Raw genomic sequence first — 24,945 nt, 5'->3', positions numbered from 1 at the left:
AATTCAGCTGTTAGCGCTGGACAATGCGATCACGGATCTTGAAACTTATGACTCCCAGGAGGATGAGGGCCGGGATGAAAGCGTAGAGCATCAGGAAATCCAGTGTGTAACGAGAAAGTGCTCCTGTGTAGCCTCTTTCAATGATCTGGGATCCATCACTTATTACACAGGATTTTGGATTGCTGAGTGTGGTGTTTACAGATCCCCCTACAAACACAGGGTGCAAATTATGGAGTTTCATGGGTGTTTAAAACAATAGCTAGAACAATCTACTCAGCTTTGACAGGATAAGGATAGTCAGTTACATTGCAACAACGTTTGTACTTGTTTTTTGTTATAACCTAAGAGTCTTCTTGTTCATGGTATACAGTATATAATCATTATGCAATAATATATCAATATGGACTTCATTTAATTTCTCTTTGTTCAATGGTTGAGCTTATTTTGAAAGCATCACATACCACAAGTAAAGTTTGAGCCATAAAATTCGGTAACAATCAGCAGTTCACAGCCATACTTCTGAAAGGTGAGGTAACTGAGCCACTGGAAGATTTCAGGCATCTCCTGGGAACTCCTTTAGAAGACAAGAAAATGTTGTCTATGGAAAAGCCATAAAACTAGTTCAAGCAGAACCCTGAATCCATGATAACCATAAGGATGTGGGACTAAAATAATGACATTTCATTTGTCGTCACCAATATATTAAGGTCTTGTCCATATAGTACAAAGGCTTTACTGTGAAAGAATCTGTTCTTGTGATTAATACTCATAGTCATTAACACACCAGAATATGACTCATTCCACCTGCTGTGAGTTTATAATGATTTAATTCTGTTGAAAATGCATAATTGCCTCCAGACCTCAACTGTGGGAAAGTACGGTATGAATTGATTACCCAAATGGTGAATGGCTAGGTCTTATAAAACCATGTAGAAACAAAAGAGATTGAATTGCTAACACTAAGTGGTTTCTACTGTTAAGAGTCAACTACACACAACAGATGGTCACTGTGAAGCAGTAATATGGTGCAAAAAGTGTCAGTGATAAACATTATTCAGAAGAACTCTGCTGAATCCAGAGGCTGTCCACCTGTAGTGCTGCTAGTGTCTTGATGCCACCTACTTGGCAACTATAGTATCTGTTACAATAGTAAAGTTTTCCAAGTAAAAAGATTTAAGCTGCTGTTTTTTTTCTTACAAGTGACATTAGAATAAATTAGGAATCAACTGACGTAGTGAGTGTAAAGAAAAAGATGTAGCCTAAATAATTCAGGAGACACAGGGTAGGGAGGCTAATGTAAACTGATTATCCACCAGGACCGAAAGGTTGCCCTACTCAGGCAGTTGCTGCCAAAAGCCCACCTGAGGAAGCCTGAGCCCACCAGGATGCCAGCCACATTGAGAAGGGCCACACCACTGTTGACAATGTTGGGATTCTGAACCACACCCAGGAGGACCAGTGTCAGCAGCTCACCCACAATGTGTGGCACCAGGATGACTGCCGAGAAACACAGGAAGCGCGTCACCTCTGGGAACATCCCAACTGCCCTGCCAGGGAGAGCACACACACTGCTGAACTGTACTGCACTGCACTGCATCGCATCAAGGCTAGCCAAAGAGATCACAGCCACTTCTGAATTCTGATTTCAGCTGAAGGGTAAATTGAACTAATTACTCATCTTTTTCCCTAGATCTTCTAGTGTATAGATTTGTGGTTGTGACAGATCCCATCCTTAGACAAGGTGTCTCCAAGGATCTCAACATGTTAAAAGGACTATAAGTATGTGAAGATTTACTGCAGAGTTTTACAAACTTGCTCCCAAACAGACTTTGACAGCCCACAACTACTACTAAACACAACCACCATGAAAGCCCTTTACTGTAAATACCCAATCCTCACTAATTTCAACAATCTGAGAATGTGGGTTTTAACCCTTCACCAATAATGTAATTCCCTAATTGATGCCAAGTGAGCCTATTTACATATATAGTAATAGATGCCTTTTAATGAGCTCTAGTGGTGGGCCCATTGTTACTGCTGTTGCACTGAAGACAGGCCTGCCACACTGACATGCTCTAAAACCAAGCTATAGGCTCTGTGAGATTAATAATTAGATATAATTTATATATTTAGTTAATTCCGGGCATCAGGGACTAGCAGGTGCCAGCCCTGGTATACAGTAAGTAAACATTGGGGTTACTGCAAGTGCAAATCCTCTGAAGACTATTAGACACAGTTTCATATATATGTATATATCCTGACTATAAAGAAAGGTTAAAAATAGAGTGAAAATGCAATTTACATTGTTTTACGTTGAAGAATAATGGCTCTGCCCTTTAACTGCAAGTAGAGAGTGCCACCAGCAATGTAAATGATGTTCTACTTTAGAGTGACTGTCACCTGCTTTGGTATTCTGCCTACAAAAGTTGTTTCTGATACCCCAGCTCAAAAGCAAAAAGGCAATGCTTACCAGTACAAAAAGGAGGAGAAGATGAACACACTAACAATGCTAAAAGGTAGGATGTGGACTATATAGGCCAGGAACATTTGCCACTTCTTATAGAGACCATCTTTGCTTTCCTGGTCGCTGATTGCCCTTAGAGCAGGAACTGCAGAGAAAAAAAACAGCAGCTGAGATATTAACATCTGCAAACTGACACAACAGCACATCTTCACTGAAGAAACTGGGCCATTCCAGGTAATTATTGGATTATTGTGGTTCTGATCCCGTGAGGGTGACTAGAATTTCAGCATGTCCAGTTCTCTGCAGCTAACATGTATGGGAAGCATGAGAGGCTCTTCACATAAAACCCCTATTGATCATGAACTGGAATTAAATAAAAAAAGCTGTTTTGAATGCATGACCAAGGCAACAGGATAATATTTTGAACTGAGTTTTACTTCAGTATATCTTGCAAACTTTATGACAGAGACATTGAGACTGTAGATGCTCAAGGACAGGTTTTACTAGCCTAATGCAGATGCTTTCCTTCTGTGTCATGTCATTCTAGGCACTTATCTAAAGATCAGTGTGTAAACCTTGTAAAAGTTTACAATGCCTTCATTACTGATAAATGAAAAGGGTGCTGGTTTGTGATTTACGAAGTGCATTTTCTAGACACTGAACTGTATGGTGTCATTATAATACATGAAAAAACTTCACAGACACTTTTCCTTCATTTGATTTTTGATATTATTCAAACATCTATTTAGGGTAATTGGAAGCAATGGGCATAAATTAGGATACACCCTGGACAGAACACCAGTCTATTGCAGAGCAGACACTGATACAATCATGCACACACTCACATGCACACCAAGGTCAGTTTTCCCTAAAACCAATTATCTTACCAATTTATCTTTGGACTATGTGAGGAAACTCATAGTCCCATTTAGACTGTGTGAGGAAACTCAACGCAAACATGGGGAGAACACACAAAATCCACACGGATAACAACTCAGGTCCAGAATCGAACCCAGGGTCCCACCCAACACTGAAAGATAGCAATGCTAAACACGGCGCTGCCATGCCTGGCAAATTTTTTTAAATAAGAAATGTTAAGAGGATAAATTTAATGTGACAATGTAAATGAAGGGTAATGGGGATACTTGTAGCTTGTATACTTACACAAAGCTACCGCATTCAGCATGCCTGTGTAGGGCGAGGCCCCCATGGACTGGTATATGACCCCAATCCGATCCTGGATGGCCCCTTTGGTGATGTCGTCGTCCAGCCTCATGACGAAGAAGGCCACAAAGAGGCCATAGATGAGATTCTGGGACAGGCGCATCAGGATGCCAATTCTGTCGCGGGACAGGTTCTTTACCGTCCTCCTACACAGACCCAGGTTAGAGCAGAGATTTGTTACCAGAGGACAATAGATGGGATTAAAATGACTATTTACAACTTGACCACCCCTCCTGGGCTTTTATCCTACAAGAGGCCTGAGTGTGGTTTTGAGAATTATGCATGTTTAAGTTTACTGGAAGAAGTGTATCTGTTCAAATTTTACCCAAATAGTTATTGAACTGAGGTATAAAAATACATATTGCAGTCTTGGATTGCTAAAGGTCTGAAATTTGTACACTTCCTTAATATTGCTCTTTTGAGACACAAGAATTATACATGAGAAGGAGCCATTCGGTCTACTGAGTTTGTTTGGTTCATTTTAGTTTTACATCCCAGGCTGTGATTACATTACTGTAATAAGGAACTCTAAAAGTTTATTGTCCGCCAAATAAGTTAAAGATCTCTGTTTGAACACTTTGGAATCAAAATGTAAAGAAGCATGAGACACGATAATGTGATTTGCTTCTAATAGGTAATGATAAAATGAGACAGATTACTCTGGACATACCTGAGGAGCACCCAGAGTTTGAAGAAACTGCTGGGAGACTCTTTACTCTTAAAAGGAATGGGCGTCTTGTCATGAACCTGGGAGCTCTCTTCTATTCTTCCCAGCATCCTCTGGTAGACCTCAGAGCTCTGATAGGCTGAGGTGATGACATGCATGCGGTTATAGGTCGCGACCTCTCTCTCTTTGCTCCTTGTGTCCACTGACGTGAGATCCACTGCAAATCAGCATTATGAAGTGAGATGAATTTCAGAAATAGTTCTGCTTTGACATGCTTTTAAAAGAAGAAAGGAAAGATCCAACAGTTTCTTGTGGAAATATATTGACAGCCAACACACAAAACTGCATACAGTACTTTGCCATTGGCTGTAGAGCAGAACTCATTTTTGTTTTTAAAATGTTTTCCACCCTAATAGTAGAAAAATGTAATTTGCATTCTTGAACCAAAAAGCATGTCAGTAGTTTCTTAAGAGCAACTAACTGTTCATACCCTACCATAGAGATCAAATGGGTTGCAGTACTCCGGACAATCATAGCCACAGCTGCTGAAAAACTGCACCATCTCCTCTGGCTCCCCACAGAACACCAGTTCTCCACAGCTCATGATGGCTATCCTGCTGAAGACCTGAGGGACAGGGGATGGTAACACAACAGTTTTCAAAACCGAGAGCCATTTTGTCAGCTTCTGGAAGGTAGGTAAGAGTAATTTTTGTATTTATTTTTCATTGGCTCTGTGGATGGTAATATAAAGTTTTCCTACCCTGAAGAGCTCCGACCTTGGCTGGTGAATGGTCACTATGACAATACGGTCCCTCCTCGCAAGCTCGCTCAGCAATACTACTATCTGATTGGCTGTCATGCTGTCCAGGCCTGTGGTTGGTTCATCCAGCAGAATGATCTCTGCAAAATAGGTCATTTACAGCACACAGTTCAGCAGTGGCTAAATACCAAGCATAAGGCTATGTCTCGTGATACCAGATATTAGTGAATTTATGAACTATCCTCCAGTAGTAAGTAAAAAATGGCAAACTTTAACTGAAACATTGCCACAATACTAATGTGCCTTTGTCCATATCTGTCCAGAAGTCTTAGACATTCAATAAGAGAGAAGTTTGAGTAAGACAACTGCAATCTACATTTGGCTCATTTTGCTCTGAGCTGTCTCCTCTTGCAAGGACAATCAAACCACCCATTAGAGATACTGGCAAGTCAATATTTCCAAAATTAAAAACAATTAATAGATGTTTTTGTAAGGAAAGGAAAATTAAGAAAGAAATTAATTGTGTCTATCAAATTAATTTCTTGCTTGATTGGAAAGCCAGTAGACAGGAACACATCATTATTTGTGGGCATTTGCATGGTGAGAATTCACCATCTAATCCTGAATAAGTTGCAGCGCTAAGCTCTGATAACTGGCACTAGGGAGGTCCCTCTCTCCAGGCTGGGCAGGCTGTCACTGAGTGCCTGATTTCACTCCTCTCTGAATGCTGAGTAGCAAAGTCCAAAATGACACTACACTTAATGTGTGTGCTGGATGTTATCCTGATGGCACAAATCCCATCACCTTTCACTGCACATTTACCATTGCTAAACAATCAGCAGCTCTAAATAGGTAGATTACTGATCTGTCCATTTAAAATCTACTCAGTATTTCATGCACATCATGCAATGTTAGTTGGCCTATACAAAAGAACTTTATCATGAAAATAAATGCATGCTAATAACATGAAAAAGAAGAGGCTATCTGGTCCATTTAACAAGTAGGTAATCAATCCAAGGATCTCTTTTAGAAAGAAGCAGATTTCAACCCTTTTGTATAAAAAGATGCTTCCTTCTCTCAGTTTTAAAGCATTATCCTGTAGTTTTCATTTATATCCATCAGTGTGCTTTTCCACTGTTGGTTCTGAATATACTGTATCTATTGGGTTGACTTTGTCAAAGTCTTTGAGGATATTGAATACCTGAATCTGTTTGAGACTATAAAGATGCAGATCTTCTGGCTTGTCAGAATACAACACTCCTTTAAACTCGGAAATGTATCTGGTCACTCTCCTCTGGACTATTTTCACAGTAGTTGTATCTTTGTTGTGACACAGTGATCAAAACAGCACACAACAAAATGTAAAATCTAAATTAAATATTTCTGGTGCATTACACAATTTTAATATAAAATTCCTTGATTTCAATTTGGTATTTGTACAAAATAAATTAACAGTACATATGCATTTCATAGTGGTTCCCAGCATTGTTTAGAAGATGGAGTTGTTTCGTCAACAAAAACATTTAAGTCGTTTAGGCAAGTAGTTTCTTCAAGCTTAGTGATTCCCATCTTATATTTATAGTTGGTGTTTTTTCTAACTACATTTTAAACTATTACTTAGTTGTAGCTGAGTGGCCTTATCCAAGATGATTTACAATATAGATTATTTATATGGTGAAATTGCAAGAAAGTAGTGAGAGTACAATAAGGTAAAAGAAATAAAATGAATAATTTAATCAAATGATAATGAATGAACAAAGTCCTTCCAATGTTGGGAATGTCTGCTGATTTTAAGAACCCATTAAAAGTTTGTTTTTAGTGCTTCTAACTGCTGCAAATTTTCAATCGGTTTGGCACACAATGCATGACAAATAAAGCATTTTGTTTTTCCTGATAGGTGTTTATGTTCAGTTGTAGAGTTTCTCGGGTGTCTGAAATTCCTTGTTACTCTTAATTTTTTCACTTAATTTTATCACTGTCAGAGAAAATAACCAAGGCCACACCTGTTTAACAACGAACAATCAACTGCATGCTTTTATACACGTAATTTAACTGGAATTGGTAGGTCAGCCAGAAACAAGCTCGTGCCAGACACCTGTGAGCCTGAAATTACCAGCCCCTCTCCTGGATACCCTACATCTCCCCTGTATCCCAGTCTATTCTAGCGACTACACCAGCAAAGAGAGGCTCCGCAACTTTATCTCTGACACATTGAAATGGAATCAATTATTTTACCAACCTTAATTACAAGTTTCATTTTACCTAAAATATCTAGCATGATATGTCTCATCAAATGTTATATTCCATCTCTGAAAAATAAAATCAGCATTAATTAGAAGCTGCACGTGGGAGTCTACAAACAGCAAGAAACTGAAATACAGTAGCAAGGCATAGAGGGGGTTCAGATTCTTATTTATGTGCACAACCCTGCCCTCTTCAACCTCCATTACCCAGATTAATGGGATTATCCTGTTTTCTTGCAGTTTATCTATGCGTGCGATGTCATCACTCAACTTTTCAACTTGGCCATCTGTCTCTGATTCTGCATGAAATATGGGGGCACACTACTAGATAGAGCCCCACAGCTTGTCATAGGTCAAGCTTGGTCACTGCTGTCTGACAGGGTTGGGTGTAGGTGTGTGTTTGGCCACCGTGCTCAGGGTGCCATGGTAACACTTACTGGGGTCTTGCAACAGCTGGCTCGCGATGGACACTCTCCTCCTCTCGCCCCCCGAAATGCCTGGAAACACTCGCCCGCCAATGACACTCTGGGCCACATGGCTCAGGCTCAGCTCTGCCATCACTGCTTCAACCTGCAGCAGACCACACTCTGAACAGGACTCTTTCTTACATGTTCCTTGCTATCAATTGACTATTGTTTTATTTATACATTTAAAGCTGAAGTTGTTTCATGACCTAACCAAGGGCAGATCAATAAATTAAATGACTGAATGCTTGCACATTTCTGCTCTCATTCTCTTCTTAGGCAGCTCAGCTGTGTAAACCCATCCAGCGGAGAGAGTCTCCTTGCCTTTTTGCGGATGGAGAGAGTGGTGTGTTTCCGCAGGGACAGCTGGGCAGTGTATGTCAGAGTCTCTTCTACTGTCAGGTAGCTCAGCAGGTTATCACTCTAGAGTAAAAATGACAGGCAGCGATTCATTAGAGCAAACTCATATTAGCAGCGGTAGAAATATATGATAAAAAATATTACAGAGATTCAAATTAAAAGGATCTGAAAGAAAGGTTTTATAACATAATGTAACAACAACAACAGACCTTTACAACATTTGTAGATCTGAAGTTTGTTAAACTTTATGCAAACCATATAAACAATTTTTAAAGCACTGTTATCATGCCCTCTGTGTCATCAAATGTTAGTTAATAATTTACTTATTGGTTCTCTTGGAGTTTGAGACTATGGTTTTGATATCTGACACTTCTATATTCAAGATAAACTGTGATGAACTTCAAGCACTTTTTGCTTTAATTGGCTTTTATTTTACAATCTTTTTCTTGGCTAATACCATATCAAAGTGTGATCATCCTGTCACATTGTTCTATGCACCTTAGATACTGTAAACTTGTACTGTACTACCACCCCTACTGCAACAACAGCTTATAGCAGGTGATAATAAAAACCAAACTTTCCTGTTGGGAGATGACGTATCTCCCTTTTTTCTCAGCAGCTTATTTTAAAATGAAATTACAGGATTATGTTTTGCTCTTGCACATAATGTGGATTTTATCTGCTAGAGAGAAAAAGATTATTCAAAACTGCTGAATTTCACCCTAGCCTATTTAATTTACCACTGGATACACTTGAACAACTCATAATATAGATTATGAGCAATATCTGTAATTCTTGCTAATCTTTCTTTGCTTCTGAAAGGCAGGGTCCTCTTTACTAAATTCAGCATTGACCAGTGATAACAGAGTTATTCTCAACTTCCAGCAGTGACATACAGATGCTTAGCTTTCTTAGAGACCATGGAATAGTTCATCTGCTAAATGTGTATTGAGAATAATGAAATTGTTAGCATTTATGAAGATCTTTTCTATACAGATGCATCAGTTGCACTTTGTGGACTCTTGTCTGCTATCAGTTTCCAGAACTTCCAAATCCTAGAAGACTGTGCTTTCTTGTGTCTAGCTCCAAGTGTATTGATATCCCAGCCCATACTAAATCTTTCAAGATCAAATCAGTCAGATTGAGATGATGTCACTAAAACTGCTTAGTAAAATCAGGATGATTGTTAATACCTATTTATAACACTTGATTACTCTCAGCGTTGGTCTAACATTACTTTATTGGTTAGTATTCTTGACCTATGTGGAGGTAAATTGGAGGAAAGTTATGCTTTCATGAACCAGAAAGCAACATCTGATTTAAACAAAGAGGTCCCCAATACAGTTCTCCAAGAAAATAATTACAATGGAAAAATTCTTGCAAACTCATTTAAAAAATATTTAGTACCATGATCGCACAGTGCAAAATGTTTCTCAAATAGCCCCAGGTCACTTGTTGTACTAGTAGTCTAACACAGACAGACCTGCAGCACATAAGAGAAGCAGTCCTGAAATTGGTCCCTTTTCAGTTTCTGTCCATTCAGGTACACGTCTCCCTGCAAGGTCCCTGTGCTACCAATGCGTCCCGAAATTGCATCCAAGAGGGTGGTCTTTCCCGAGCCTGTAGCACCCACACACAGGAGACACAGTTGAGGGAACATTCTGCATGATATAGTGGAAAACGCCACTCAGTACCTCTGACAGCCTTGACTGGTGAGTTGCCTGTCTTGGCTGCAGAAACAAGTCAAGAGATGTGAGGGAACATCATTTATTAATTATATTTTCATTATTCTGGCTTGGCTGCAACACTGAAATCTAAATTTAAAGTAAAAATAGATTTAGTACAAAATGGTCCGATGAAAGAAATTTTGCTCTGCAAATTACAATTGCTAGCAAGAAATGCAGCAGAAAGAAAGAAAAGGTGGGGAGCTGCGTCAGCATGCGTAGGCTGCAAAGGAACAAGTAATAGGTTTATTCCATGCTGAAAAAAAGAAGAAAGAGAACACAACGTTTCGGCCAAAAAGAAAGAAAGCAGAGAACCCAGGTGTGTTTCAACCCAGCGTTGACAATACCCACCAGAATTGCCAAGAATGCCCATTATCTGCCCACTGTCCACATGGAAGGACACATCCTTGAGGATCTGGCGAGTCCACTTCTTTCTGTGGGACAGAATCTCCCACCATGGGCCCATTCGCTCACTACAGAAGAGAGATATAATCAAACATACAGTAAAAACTCATTCGATGTGCATACAGTAATTCTACAGAAGTAAAGTTTTATTTTCTCCTTACATGGAAAGGTCAGAACACACAATTATGTCTAAGACATTATTAAATGTCTAAGCACTTCGATATCAATATCAAAACCTAGACACATGTTATGACGGCTTATTAATGACTATTAAAATTTGAACAAGTCTATCATGTTAAAATAATTTATACGTAAACACTAATTCTACCAGTTAAAGATAATTCCAGGGTAGAAATATTCTTTAACTAGTTCTAATAGTCAAAGAAGTTTGTTTGTTTTCTGTGGCTCATTTAAATGAACAGCTTTGCATTTTTATTAAGTCCTAAGCTCTGTAAATGTAGCACAGCGGTATAGTGGACAGGGAGAGATTCCTGACTCCTTACCTGACAGTGTAGGAGATCTGGCTGACGCTCAGACAGCAGGAGGGACAGGCAGTAGACATCAGGCTGGCTTTCTTCTGCTCTGTCGTGTCTGAAAATTGTTTGAAGGATTCTTTAAAAGGAGTCCCCCCACCAAGACTCAATATTCATTATTCATATTTAGATGAATTACACTAAAGTAGAACTGTTCACAGCAGCTCCGGAGCTCAAATGGCTTGTCACATAATATTACAAAATCCTGTCTGCGTCTGGCATGATAAATAAACGCTGAAAAGTTGTTATCAGATGGAACCTTTGGTCTTCACTCTATAAAGAGAAAGCGCTCCTGGTATAAAGTCTTTATTTCATGTTACACTGAAAGTGAGGCAAGTGCTGTTGGTGCAGTTCAGTGTCTCTGTGAATACTGTGAGTATGAGGACACCAGACTCATAGGTCGCTATTGGAGTTCTTCTGCAGTAATGTCTATAGAGTGCATCCCCACATCTAATGGACCTTTCACTGCTGGTACACCTCACGAAGTAAGTAAGAGCAAGCGTCTGTTCCTTTACCTTTCTCATTATCATTTGAAATCTGTCAGCATTTCTGTTTCTTCTTTTTGCTGGTATTGTGGTGGATTGTTATCTTCTCCATTCTCTTTCTTGCAATCATCGGTCGTCAGGTGATGGACTTCATTACCCACTTATCACAGGAATTGTTAGTTCACCTGCCACCTGCTTTGTTGTTCTTACAAATCAATGCTGTTCCTCTTTTAATCACGTTTTCTCTGTCACATTTTGGGCCAAAAAACACATTGTTATTAGTTAATTTGGTACTTTTGTTTAACTTAAAATTTATTTACATGAAGTTTTTTCAAAAAGTATAAATAATTAATTAAAACACAAGTGACCAAGACATTCATTGGACTGGCTCACTGTTTCCTATACAATCGACATGTTTTACTATGTGCTCTCACACAGCTCTTTAGTTTCTTTGGCCACAATTGTGCCAAAATCCACTGACTAGCCATTATGATCTGGGGTCATGTCCCTTGCTAACTGTGAACAGGATTCCCAAAGCAGTGATGCACAATTGTCTCAGCACAACTGAAAACAGAACTGTAATTAGTCAGCCAGAATCACTAGCTATGTATTGAAACAGAGCCCAATGTGGCTTCCCAGGTGCCTGCAGGTGTCTGATTCATCTCTCCAGCTATCACTTTAGAACTTGTAATATATCGAAAGATTAATGACCCAATAGTTGGGCAGGTCACAATAGACTGTAAGCACTTTCTTGAGCTCTCAGTGGTGGTACAGAGGTCATCATTGTGACCTTTGCCACTTCCAAATTGGGTATATACAGAAAAAAATAATGGGCTATTCTAAACTTTTGTAAAAAAGATTGAAGGTGCCCACAGGTGACATTGCCATCTGCAACAGAATGTGCCATGTTTGTTTTTTTCTTCAGACGGTTGGCTTCAAGTGGTTCTCTAGTATACTGCAGTATGTTGCACTGGTCACTGGGACATTACTCTCCATGAAGTGGGCAAGGTTTGGTTCCTGGGGGTCCATTGACACTAGAGTAAAACTAGGTTTTGAACCTATCCCAAATGCTCCCTGCATCAGTATTAGGAATTGAAAATATATCAAGTACTGTAGGTAGCTGCATCAGCATACGTACAGTAGGTTGCAAAGAAACAAGTAAGGGTTTATTCCTTGCTGAAAAGATAGGATTTGGAAGAAACATGACGTTTCGTCTGTGGGGCCTTCTTTGGGTGTGAGAAAGACAGGGAAGTCAGCAGCTGATATAGCATAGGAGAACAAAATCTGGGAGTGTAGAGGAGGCAGGAACAGGGGGCAGGCAGAGTGGGCACTCAGGTGGTGCAAAGTCGAGAGAGGTGAGGAGAAGTGTGAAGTCGAAACCTGCAAATGAATAGAGAGGATTAGAAGGAAATGAGTCTGTCGTTGAGAGAAAGGGAAAGGATTGCACCTTCCCCCTTCTCTCAACGACAGACTAGTTTCCTGTTAATCCTCTCTATTCATTTGCAGGTTTCGACTTCACACCTTTAAAACTCCCTAGTGGTTACTATGGAGATAGTATGTGTTTTGGAAACCCCAAGTGAGAAGACATACTCTAGTCCTGCCCTAACATCTCTTCTTTCTGATTTTTCTTTAGAAACATAGGGAGCGTCTATTCTCATCCCCAGATGAAGACAGCAGCCTGTATTTTACATACAGTGGAGACCAAAATGTACTGGAGGTCAGAGACCTGCACTTCGAGGTAAAAGGAAAGCCTGTCTCTCTCAACACTTGCCACAACTCTAAATCATTAACTGGGCTGCTGTTGCAATATTATTCCCTCTCATAAACCGAAGCAGAATGTTTTTTTTTCTTTTTACTCTTTCAAAAAATTTCAGGAGGTAAATATATTATACTGGACATGCTTGAGTCTTATTTTGTATAGTCTGTTTTAGTTATTACGGAAAATATATTGTTATATTTTCCTTCACATGTATTTTGTTTAATGTTAGTCTTCACCTGTGTTGAGTTGAATACATATTCATAAATCCATCTTACCTTTGTAGCTGGGTTATCCTAACACAGCTGTGGTTATTATTATTTGTATTGTATTATGTGAGTACATCTGTGCATGGCAGACAGTACCACGCTGCAGTGCAGAGCAGAGGGTCAGGTGTAAGCTGTCCTTGGTGTCACCAGGTGGACACTGCAGCTCAGATCCCATGGTACGAGAAGCTGGCGGAGTTTAAGATGCCATGGGAGCTCAAGGAGGGTAAACAGATGGCCATCCAGAACCTCAACCTTAAAGTGAGGAGTGGCCAGATGTTGGCCATCATTGGAAGCTCAGGTAAATCAAAACCAGCACTTGTGTCACTTGAGGCAAGCTTCTGAAAGAGGGTGGGGATCTCATGAGGTAATATGGTAGTTACCTACTATATGTTTTGGAAGGGTTTATTTTATATTTTTACTTTGGAAGTTTCAGACTATTTACATATACTCTATATATATGAGAAACACTTTTCCCCCACAATTTCTGTTTTGTAGCACCCCAGGTTTAGCATGCCATAATGGTATATTTAATACAGGTGGGCCAAGGAAAACAAACAAACACATCCATAAAGTAGAAATTAGAGCAACTTACAACACAGAGAAACTAACAAAAAAATATTCCAAATATACTTTTTGAGCTGTTATCTAGATGTCCCTTACTACCTGTAGGCTGCTAGGCTGCTAAACAGCTTTAAAAACTTATCAAAATTCTCAAACATACAAGCCTGTCTCTGAGACTATCTTGAAAATTCTTCCAAAGTTACTCACAGTTCCAGGTACTCAGTCAGTTGGTATTTCTCGGTTGGTCAGTCGATCCTTCTCGGTCAGTCGATCCTTCTCCCTCTAGTGATGTTGCACACAGGATAAATTAAACTGTCCAAACAAAAATTCAACTTTTTGTTTTATAAAAATCACCTTTCACGACTGGTCAGGTGGTAGTTTAAAATGGACTGCTACTGATGGTAGTTGTCCATTCCACATAGCCTTCTGGGAATGGTGGTTCAGACATGAATGTGCATTTTGCCTGAACATAAGGTTCTCTTAATCATATCAATATCTAGTAGTTTACATTAATAAACCCAAGCTTCCTTATTCCCCTTGTCTCAAATACAGCATGTACTACAAAGCTGATTGAGTTGTCTTGGTCAATATATTTCGAATTTCCTGTCCAGCAGCCTTTGCTGTCCAGGCCCTCCATTTTTCTATTTCCTAACCTTCCGAAATAGTTGTTTTGAGTTTTAAGTTGTTCTTTCCCACCTCCCCAGGCTGCGGGAAGACTTCACTGCTAGACATTATCACCTGCCGGGACGAGGGCGGGACGGTGAAGTCGGGTGAGATCCTGGTGAACGGGCGGACTTGCACCCCTCAGCTGGTGAAGAAGAGCATTGCGCACGTGCGGCAGGATGACCGGCTGCTGCCCCACCTCACCGTCCGCGAGACCCTGGCCTTCGTGGCCAAGCTGCGGCTCCCAGCACACTTCTCCCAGAGGCAGCGAGACCAAAGGGTAGGCCGTCTACTGTCAACCGCCACGCTCCATTCAGGGAGCAAGCTGAAAGGCAGATTAGCAAACACAAAATGCTGAGAGCACTCTGAGACCAAAGCACAACAGCCTTTGCCTCTACAGCTCTGTGCACCATTGTCGCTTCTATCAGCAGGAAGACTGGTGACGTGAGGAACTCGCCAGCATTCAAACTGGAAAGTTGGAAACTAGAAGCTGAAAAGTTGTTAGTGGCCCCAGAAATGGGGAAAGGTCATATTCTCCATCTGAAACCAGCCCCATTGAAGACAAGGCTAATTAATACATTCTAATGAATTCATTTATGTTTTTTGAATTACACAGCATTTGTTTTAGACAACAGGTATATAGCACCAAACATAAAAAACATAAACACCCCATCTCCACCTCTGCAGCTGCCCTTCAGTCATTCCTCATTCCACATGGGCGTCCACTGGCCAGGAGATTGGTCCTCAGTCAAGCTGGTTAAGATAAATTCACTATGACTAAAACACTCAATAAACATTTTCAATACACTTAATTCTTGGGTGTTTTGTTCCTAATGATTCAATGCAATGTAGATTTGAAACATCTTAAAAGTTTGGAACATATTAAAAGTTTACTTAGCATAACTCTCCTGGCTGAGGGAAAGGCAGCCTGAATGCAAAGATTACTGAAACGAATCGTCATCTCTTGATGAGGAATGAGCCAGGGAGCTGCTACAAGGGTAAAGATGGGTTGGAAGAAGAGAACACATTACCCCTTATTTACATGCATTTCAATGGGAAAAGTATTTAATTTACTTTACACTTCTTTGAATTATGCAGCATTTATTTTAGAAAAACATCCCTAGTGCAAATCAAGAACTTCCTGTGGTTTTCAAAGCTATTTTAAGAATGAATGATTAATCAGTCATAATCATGCCTTAGTCACAACGAAAATGCCATGCCATATACAGTATGTGTTATTCTCCGTTGAATTTTAATCCAGGAATTCTTATACAGACAGAACTAAATGGTGAAATACTCACTGTGGGGCTCTTCCTTACAGTGATTATAGGCCACGACGTTACAATGTGTCCCCGCAGGTGGATGACGTGATTGCGGAGTTACGACTGCGGCAGTGTGCCCACACACGAGTGGGAAACGAGTACGTGCGGGGAGTGTCCGGGGGAGAGAGGCGGAGGGTCAGTATCGGCGTGCAGCTGCTCTGGAACCCAGGTGAGCATTCCTCCTGGTGCCAGTCCCGAGAGGAGACTCCCCACAAGGTTTTCCAGGCTACATTTTCTGTTCTCACAATGGCTTATAGTGGGAGTTTCAGTATACCTCCTCGTAGATTTGTTTGAAATTCTGGAAAAAAAAAAAATGGAAACCAGCAAGGCAGTAGAAATCTAATTTCAGAATGTGAGCTAATTGTGAGACTATTTTCAGGGTGGAGGATCACATAATGTTTTAGGATTCTCTGGTAATTTCCTACAGTGAAAGCAGTATCTAATAAACATGTATGTGCTCTTCATACAGGAATACTTATTCTGGATGAGCCCACCTCTGGCCTAGACAGTTTCACTGCCCACAACCTGGTGATGACACTTTCGCGGTTGGCCAGGGGCAACCGATTGGTGCTACTGTCTGTTCACCAGCCACGGTCTGACATCTTCCAGCTCTTTGACCTGGTAGTGCTGCTGTCTTCGGGCTCGACAGTGTACTGCGGAGCAGCACAAGACATGGTGCAGTACTTCACCGCACTGGGGTACCCCTGTCCCCGATACTGCAACCCCTCTGATTTCTACGGCAAGTCTGGTTGCCTGGGTCATGCTGTGGTAGCTGAGACATTTAGCACCATTCCATAGGACATACATAAAGGTCACCATAATCCGCCAGCAACAGCTACTTTAAATCATATACTTTTCATAAACAATAATAAAATCTGTAAGACATATTTGGCAGACTGCCAAAAGCCATTAAGGATTTTGTGCTGTTAGAGTGAAGACCAAACTTTGTCAAATCACAGGAACCCATGAATCATTACACTGGTTGTACGTCGTGTCCTGTTGGAGTATATATTTATTCCTTGAAATCTGCAGAATCTGAAGACAGCTCTTATTGTTAAAATATACCATTGTCACAGAGGGAAGGATTAACTTTAATGTCCCAACTGTGCCAGGAGTTACACTTGTGTGTACAATACTTACAGTCACCTTCTCTCTAACCCTGCCTATACAGTGGACCTGATCAGTATAGACCGCCGCAGTGTGGAACAGGAGTCGGAGTGTCGCGACAGAGCCAGCATGCTGGCTACCCTGTTCTGGGAGAAGGTGAAGGGAACTGACGACTTCATCTGGAAACCAGCGGAGGCCAGCCGAGCCGAGGACGGCCCTAGGTACCAATGCACTGCCTGGGAACAGTCTCACTCACATCTGCTGTCTGTCCAACACAACATCTGTACAATTAAAAGCTCGGTTGTCCTAGCTGTGTCCCATTGTGCTGCTTTTGTGACGCAACAGAAGAGGATTTGCAATTTGCAAGACAGGTAATAAGTCCAATAAAAAGTTTATAAAACATAAAAGAAAATGTATTTTCTTAGTCAAGTATTATTATTGCTTGACAAATAATAGGCACAACCAAGACAAATAGGAAAATAAAGAAAACAACCACAATTTCTAGGCGCATATACAATATATGTTTCTATTCAGTGAACTATTGTTAACCTTGCTCCTGGAGAACCTACAGGCCCTTTCATTCCACCCAAGCTGTTGACTTAAAATGTAGAAACATTGCTTGCAAGTCTCTAGTGCCAGCAAAGATTTAGGCACACAGGACTGACCCACCAAGGAAGATGGATGGTGAATCTAAACTAGATAACCTAAGCAACAAGACCCCATTAGTGTTTGTGTTGTGATTGACAGCTCTCCCTCACAGTCCCATGAGAAGGTCATCACTGTGTCCAGGCAGAAAGACAAGCCACCAGGAGGCCTGCAGCAGTTCTTCATCCTGCTGAGGTATGGTCCCCTCTCCCTGTCCTCTCACTGCACTGGCACAAGAGGAGCCCCCATCTTGTTGCATACAAGCCGCAACATGACATTGGTGTGTGTACCTCCATTTCAATCAATGTGACAAATTGTTTCCATATGAATATCTTTTGTTCAAAACAAAGGAAAGTGAACATAGCAATTATAAATATTTAGGAAGCAGACCCTAGCAGGTGGTCATTAAATACAGTATGTCACTATGGAACCATAAATAGGTTTATTCCATGCTGAAAAGAGAAGAAAGAAAACACAATGTTTCGGCTGTGGAGCCTTCTTCGGCTGTAAGCGAAGTATGTCACTATTACAGCCTTATAAGTGAGTGAAAGAGAGTCTCCCCCTTATCATTATTGCAATTCCAGGTACTGTAATTCCACTTTTTTACCAACTCCACCTATCTTATCTCTCTATCCTCTGTGTCTTTCACCCTCTTCTAACCTCTCCTCATCTTCTCCTCTCTCTGTCCCTCTCTTTCCCCGTTCGTCTCTGTCCAGACGCCAGGTGTCCAATGACTTCCGGGACTTGGCCACACTGCTGATCCATGGCCTGGAAGCTCTGCTGATGTCCCTGCTGATAGGATTCCTGTACTTCGGGGCTGGAACGTCCAGGCTGTCCGTCCAGGACACAGTGTCTCTTCTCTACATGATTGGAGCACTCACCCCCTTTGCTGTGGTGCTGGATGTCATTGCCAAGTGTGAGTGACAGCTCCCAGAACTCCACATACAGTTAGGAAAGGCATTAAGGAAGTATAGCATAAACAAGTAGTCCTATGGTATTGTACCTGGACTGTATGATTATAATCTACGAGGATCACAACATCAGTTGTATCCAGTGGGTCCTTTCATTTTAGGCTTATATGCTTTCCAATCACAATTTTATATTCTGATATTTGATTAAATCCACTTTAACAGGTCATTCAGAAAGAGCAATGATTTTCCATGAACTGGAGGATGGAATGTACTCGGTCACTGCATATTTCTTTGCAAAGGTATTTATGTTTTATATATTTCAGAATATTTCTGTTTGTTAGACAACAGTAAATGTGTCTTGGCTCTTGTTAGATTGTATTTCTCAGTACTGTATAACATTCTAATTTGCAAGGAGGGCCATGAGAATAGAGTCATTTTTTAAATAAACACAGTATGATGATGGAAACTGAAAAGTGACATTTTTGCAGAATGTGCATGACTGTTTTCCAGAGAACAGGTATTTCAGGGCTCAAACTGTCAGGGTCAGGTCTGTGGGCAAGATGACTGTGTCTTTTGTGACTAGTAGGCTCTGTTGCTAAAGTTTGCCCCTGCAGAGTAAACGCCAGAAAGATGAAACAAATACTGTCATTGAGAGGCAGATGTGCTCACCAGAGTTATTTAGAATATGATCAGAAAGTGAGAGAGTCTATTGCTGCAGAGATAAAGGGGAACTCCATTCCAGGAGGTCCAAAGGTATAAGACACAGCTGACACTAGATGTAGGAAAGTGTGGATATTTAGCCACAAACACAAAAGTAAAGCTTTGCATCTTAAAGAAACTAACTGATTTATGTTAAAAAAGCTATTTACTGAAAATCTTTTTTTTTCATTCTTGCTCACTTTTTAAATGTAAAAAAGGTTCTGTGCACACACATACAGTAGCTTCTCTGCTTGTACTTTCTAATAGCTGCATCAACAGCATGGCTGTGTGTTGTCTCTTTAAGCTTTATTCAGAGCAAGGGGTGGTGCTGTACACCCTGCCTGGGATGCCCATGTGCAGGAGACTCAGGTGCATGAACCATGGAGAACTGGACTTGTCTCACTCAAAAAGCACAAGAGAGGCTTAAATATTATATTGTATTGTTAACATCATAATACAAATAAGTCACTATATTATACTTCACACATAAACTTAGGGAATGAGCAACCAGAAACTATTTTTCAAAAATATTCCCCTTGCAGAATGAATGACCTCTGCATTCAGAAATACTGCTGTTCTTTCTTCCCACCACTTAAAAATGCCTTGATTTATGCTTTCCCTCCACTGGAGGCCAGTATAGCACCACATCTGGTTTGCTGGGAAAACATATTTTCCAACACGAAACTTGGCTGGAACACCACATCAATTATCGCACGTCAGTAATGAGTAGTGACATTTGGACTTTGTATTTTGTTTTTAGCATTGGCTTTTTTTAGATGATACAAGCATTTTGTTTTTAATTTGAAGTGTTCTTCTCCAACAATTGGCTAGCCATTCATGCAAACTGTTAACAGCTAAATTATGGAGAAAAACCTGGTTTTTGTTAAATTATCATTCAGTTCCAGTATCGTGACAGCAAGAAGAAACTTTCCAAAGAGCAGAGATCCATGTGTCGTGGGCCATTTTTGTATAACTCAGGAAGCAGTTTGAGATGCTGCTTGAGAAGCAGATAACAGTGTGGTGAAGAATGTTTCAAGAACGCAGTTCTGTTTCCACTGTGCGCAGGTAATAGGGGAGCTGCCTGAGCACTGTGCCTTCACTGTGGTGTACGCCGTGCCTATCTACTGGCTAGCTGGCCTGAACCCCCAGCCAGGGCCCTTCCTGATGAACTTCATGCTGGTGTGGCTGGTGGTGTACTGCAGCCGGGCCATGGCCCTGTGGGTGGCCGCACTCCTACCTACTCTTCAAACCTCCTCCTTCATGGGCAACGCCTTCTTCACTGTCTTCTACCTCACCGGTGGATTTGTCATCAGCCTGGAGAACATGTGGGCAGGTCAGAGGCTCCTTACAGCCCCCGTGTCTCTCGACAAACCACAGCACCCTGACAGGGCCTTTCACTGAAACGCTTACAACTTCTTGTCTCAAGCGCTGTTTTAGAATAGACTGGCTTGCCAAAGAGAGCCCGCAGTCACATGAACAGACTGTCTTCAGGCAACGTGGGGGTGGGCGTGAGGAGCAGGAGCCAGACTTTCTCCCCTTCTGTGGTTTGAGCAACCCCCAGATCTCAGCCATTAACAGAGAGGCCTTAAAAACACAACCAGTGTTCTTGGGTCCGATATTCATTTTCTGAGTTTTTAATGGCTGGGAGTAAAGAAGAGGAATTAATTCCCTGGACTGAATCTCTTCTGGATTAATGGGATGGGACGGGATTGTATAAATCTTGTGGAGTATGTGATTCCTCCTACTTAAGATGTGCCTGATGCTGGGGGGGTAATTTTTTTGATCATTTTTATATATAATTAATATTTCTATAAAACCAAGTTTATATATATGTACATATGTATATACATATATTTTTATAATTAATGAGAGTAATTTACTAATAAAACATAAAAAGCACTTTAAAATGAGAGAAGGACATTCTGGCTCATTTGGTAGTTGGTATCTTATTGATCCCAGGAGCTCATCCAGCTGCTTCTTGCTGGGTACTATATTATAGTGGACATGGACAGGATGTGAATGTCCTGAATATTCAGTTATATTCTCATTCTCTCCCACAGTGGCGTCCTGGTTCTCCTACATCTCCTTCATGCGCTGGGGCTTCGAGGGGATGCTACAGGTCCAGTTCACTGGGCAGCAGTATCAAGTGGCCATAGGAAACTTCTCTCTCAACATTGACGGGCTTGAAGTGAGTTAACTACCTACTTGTAGCTACACACTGTGGCCAATAAGAGCCTGTCACGTCAGTGATATTTCTATGTAAATCAGAGGATGTTTCAAGGACTTTTAAGGAGCTGTATGTTAACCATTATTAAATGCACGTACTTTTTGAGGTGCATTTATTAAGTAGATATTTAAAAAAATAATAATACAATCCTAAACACTGACTGTGTGTTTGCACAGGTGGTTAAAGCCATGAGCATGAGCTCGAACCCGCTGTACTCCTGCTACCTTGTCCTCCTTGCTATCTGCGTGGCCTTCATGGTTTTCTACTACCTGTCACTGAGGTTCATCAAGCAGAAGTCAAGCCAGGACTGGTGAAATCGAGCCCTGGGTGCTACAAACGTCTTCGCTGTTGTTCTAGTGTCGAGTTCCCGATGATGTACTACAGCTGCCTGCCACTGGATGGCAGCAGAGTACTAAGTTTGGCATTAGAACGTGTTCTATTTTGATAGATTGTGTCGAGCATTGATACGTTCGACTTTAATCTTCAGCTTGTCTTTACAGTGCTATTTTTTCACGCGCAAGAGTGCATTACGAATAGTGCGTTTATTCAATCGGAAGACTCTGCTATATCACCCTGAAAGAGAATAGTCTGTTGTGACATGTAAATTTATTTTAAAAAAGTTGTGCACTATTGCAAATGATTAGTAAACACCGTCATAAATACAGGTAATGTTCGACGTATGATCTGAACACCTAAAAAGGTATTTTGTGTTTCCCGTTTCTCATGTTTTTCTGTATAAACTGTTAAGCTTTTATAACTGTTAAATTAACTTTTTAAACACATTACTAAGCCCAAGTATAAAAATAATATTTTTCAGCATTATATACTGTTTAAGAGTTGTGAATTATGGGAACATACATATCAGTTGCACAACACTGGAGAGTAGAAGCATCAAAATGATTTATAATCCTGCTTTATGTACTGTATGTATGGTCATAGTTGGAAGATGCTGTCGGAAATGGACAGCCATAATTAAGATGAATATTCCCATGATATATAATTATTTATAGATGAGATAGAAACATGCCGAGGATGTTACTGATTGTGATGCTAAAAAAACTGCACAAGAATTTCATGTTGATTGTATTACTTGCCAGTTGCAGAAAGGAATTCACCACTCCCTGTAAAGCATTGGCAGGAGAAAACACAAGTGACTGTCTCTATTGCCTGTTTCCAAGTGCTGGGTGGCAATGGAACAGACCCCTGGAGAGGCCAGTGGGTTTTCTCTCCACTCTTCAGTCTCTGAAGCCTGGAGACTGTTAATCATCAGAGTCACAGAGCTCCTGCGCTGTGTTCACCGGGACATGAATGAATGGCGCCCGCGTGGCACAGTGCTTTGGCAGTTGAAACTGCTGTCTCACTGCAATGTGTGAGTTTCCTCAGGGTGTACCTCCTAGATGCTTATAGGTGAAGTGGTACCTCTAAATCATGGTTGGGCAGTCCTGGTCCTGGAGCGCCAGTGTGCTTACAGAGTCCCATTCCAACGCGGCTCTTAATTCGCCAAACCAGCTGGTTACTGGCTTCGCTGGACCAACTGAACAGCTTCTCCCAGAGCCCTTGGATACCTGCCGACATACTGACCCTCCAGGTCCCCCCCTGCTCCACACTGTCCAAAGTGCACATGGCCTGCAATGTCCATCCTGATTAGCACATTATTCAATCTCAATCCCTCTGCTTCCCGGGTAGGCTCTGGGTTAGCAGAGCTCTTTTAAGCAAATAAGTGTTTTTTTGGTAACTGATGAAGGAACAGGGTCTTTAAGAGTTTTTCTTCCTGCTGCCTCGCTGTGACAGGGAGATAAACCAAACTTCAGGAGGGGTTTTTCATAAAAGCTTCACGCGACCACCTGAAAGTGACAGAGATACCTTTCTTACCAAGTGATACACAACAGTTGTGGCTTTAGCTTCCGTTTGAGACTTCTTATTAAAATAACGGCAGACCGAAAAACACTGGGACAGTTTCAGGACAGCCTCATTTGTGTCTCGGCTGAGAAAAGTCAAGCAAGCCCTGAGCTACACAGACGCATCTTTTTCAGAGATCCAAGTCTCACATAGCCTAACAGAGAAAAATCACAATTGCTGTATGAGTGACTAAGGTGAGTCAAGTTAATGGCAAATAAAAACCCCATTTACAACACTGGAAACTAAATGTGTGTTTTCTTCACCTTGGTATTTCATTTGCAAGAAAAAGGACTAGAACAATTTTGCACTTTTGTAAAATCCCTGTTTACTTGTAAAACCCTAATCTAAGTAAATGTCTACATAATGAGCAGCTATCGTACTGCCCATGTTCAATTCATGAATTTGAACATTTTCCCCCTTTAACAAATAGCACTTCGAGGGTAAAGGAAAGGAAGGTACTGTAGGTGGCTGATGAAGAAATACTAACTTCACATTCAAAGACTAATAACTGTAATCTTGTTTTTCAGGGAGTGTCTGCAATCCAGAAGCTAAAAGTAAACCGCACTAGGCAAAACCTCAATTTGTTCCCTGTTGGCTGTAAAATCTTTTCTTCTCCACTTAAATTAGTGAAATAAAAACCCAAATACAGCTGGTATTTTAATCTGTTTTTTATAAAACCTACTGCAAATTAGTCTCCAAAATAATATGGAATCAGTTGTTATTGCTGGTGTACCAAGTCTGCTCTGAATGGTGCCTTCTTGAAATCCTTGGCTCAGAGCTCACACAATGTAGACACTGTACAGATTTGAAGGCAGCCCCAGCATTTAGACTAATTCCCCTTCGGTGCTCAAAGGAGGTCTGATTGAAATGAGAGTCCGCTCAAGGTGCTGTACTTTTTGGAAATAATCCCCAGGCGCACCCAAACAATGATTGTGCAGGATGAATATGAAACTTTTTTTTGTTAATAGGAACTTGCATTTTCCAGTGCTCATTCAGTCTTCTCAAGTGCTCAAGCAGAACTGCAGTTTTAATTAAAAAGGCAACTGAATCAAATTGAATGCACAATCAGATCTCAATTAAAAAAAAGAAGTCAACTCATTATAAGACTCATTTGATCAAGTCCTTAGATGTGCTTAAGCCTATGTGGCAGCATTCAGCTGAAACTGAACAATGTATTTAAAAGTTATTTCCAAAGGGTACGGTTTGAGTTAAACAATATACCATATAAGCTCTGGCTTTGTTGAATGATGAGAGTTTATTCTCCATATTTACAGGTGAAGCCAAAGTTTGTGAAAGGTTTGAAATTCAAAACATTTTTTTCTTATCCACAGTAATATGAGAACATATTTTTAATTTGTAGAAAAAAGCCACGTTTCCAGGGCATCTCAGACAAGGACAAGGGAACTAAGAAGATGCAGTGTTAAAGGCTTCAGTGCACAGCAGTATGACCCTATCTGTTCCCCAGACACAAATGAAGGGGAAAGAAACAATATAGCCTGTTTAGATCATAAGACACTTCCTGTGTTTCAGTACTGCGTCATAAAACTGCATACTTGT

General features: G+C 40.8%; 2 protein-coding genes across 4 annotated transcripts; one reads left to right on the top strand and one right to left on the bottom strand.

Moving 5' to 3' along the window:
* Nucleotides 1-10: 10 nt before the first annotated feature.
* Nucleotides 11-14,153, bottom strand: abcg5 (ATP binding cassette subfamily G member 5). Of its 2 annotated transcripts, XM_088934289.1 has the most exons (15): nt 14,123-14,153; nt 11,360-11,574; nt 10,815-10,902; nt 10,258-10,379; nt 9,666-9,802; nt 8,147-8,245; nt 7,796-7,928; nt 5,116-5,255; nt 4,851-4,980; nt 4,359-4,572; nt 3,629-3,834; nt 2,471-2,609; nt 1,362-1,547; nt 462-574; nt 11-207 (listed from the first exon to the last, which is right to left on the bottom strand). In XM_088934289.1, exons 3-15 carry the CDS (start codon nt 10,871-10,873, stop codon nt 11-13), a joined length of 1,875 nt encoding a protein of 624 aa, XP_088790415.1. In that variant the 5' UTR covers nt 10,874-10,902; nt 11,360-11,574; nt 14,123-14,153. The 2 variants fall into 2 exon arrangements, 1 of the variants encoding a protein (XP_088790415.1); XR_016094217.1 differs by lacking the exon at nt 11-207 and having other exon boundaries at nt 563-574; nt 1,362-1,497.
* On the top strand, nt 11,172-24,035 carry abcg8 (ATP binding cassette subfamily G member 8). Of its 2 annotated transcripts, none has more exons than XM_088934288.1 (13): nt 11,172-11,329; nt 12,963-13,067; nt 13,505-13,652; nt 14,620-14,858; nt 15,937-16,069; nt 16,370-16,639; nt 17,072-17,228; nt 17,755-17,847; nt 18,369-18,568; nt 18,786-18,862; nt 20,328-20,595; nt 21,323-21,450; nt 23,916-24,035. In XM_088934288.1, the coding sequence occupies exons 1-13, from the start codon at nt 11,270-11,272 to the stop codon at nt 24,021-24,023; spliced, it is 1,986 nt and encodes a 661-aa protein (XP_088790414.1). In that variant the 5' UTR covers nt 11,172-11,269; the 3' UTR covers nt 24,024-24,035. The 2 variants fall into 2 exon arrangements, with proteins under 2 accessions (XP_088790414.1, XP_088790413.1); XM_088934287.1 differs by having other exon boundaries at nt 21,666-23,991.
* The last annotated feature ends 910 nt before the right edge of the window (nt 24,036-24,945 follow it).

This window comes from Atractosteus spatula, chromosome 15 (genome assembly GCF_055471065.1).
Source record: "Atractosteus spatula isolate fAtrSpa1 chromosome 15, fAtrSpa1.hap1, whole genome shotgun sequence".
Classification (NCBI taxonomy): domain Eukaryota; kingdom Metazoa; phylum Chordata; class Actinopteri; order Semionotiformes; family Lepisosteidae; genus Atractosteus; species Atractosteus spatula.
This window is presented reverse-complemented; position numbering and strand designations above follow the sequence as displayed.

What these genes read in the sequence shown, in the direction of transcription:
- abcg8 (XM_088934287.1), top strand. Translation starts at nt 11,270, where the DNA reads ATGTCTATAGAGTGCATCCCCACATCTAATGGACCTTTCACTGCTGGT. An exon ending in GGCCATCATTGGAAGCTCAG is followed by an intron (nt 13,653 to 14,619) that starts GTAAATCAAAAC and finishes CCACCTCCCCAG; the next exon opens with GCTGCGGGAAGACTTCACTG. An exon ending in CCTGGAGAACATGTGGGCAG is followed by an intron (nt 20,596 to 21,322) that starts GTCAGAGGCTCC and finishes TCTCTCCCACAG; the next exon opens with TGGCGTCCTGGTTCTCCTAC.
- abcg5 (XM_088934289.1), bottom strand. Translation starts at nt 10,873, where the DNA reads ATGTCTACTGCCTGTCCCTCCTGCTGTCTGAGCGTCAGCCAGATCTCC. An exon ending in CAACCCATTTGATCTCTATG is followed by an intron (nt 4,573 to 4,850) that starts GTAGGGTATGAA and finishes GCTGATTTGCAG; the next exon opens with TGGATCTCACGTCAGTGGAC. An exon ending in GTGGGCTCAGGCTTCCTCAG is followed by an intron (nt 575 to 1,361) that starts GTGGGCTTTTGG and finishes TGTCTTCTAAAG; the next exon opens with GAGTTCCCAGGAGATGCCTG.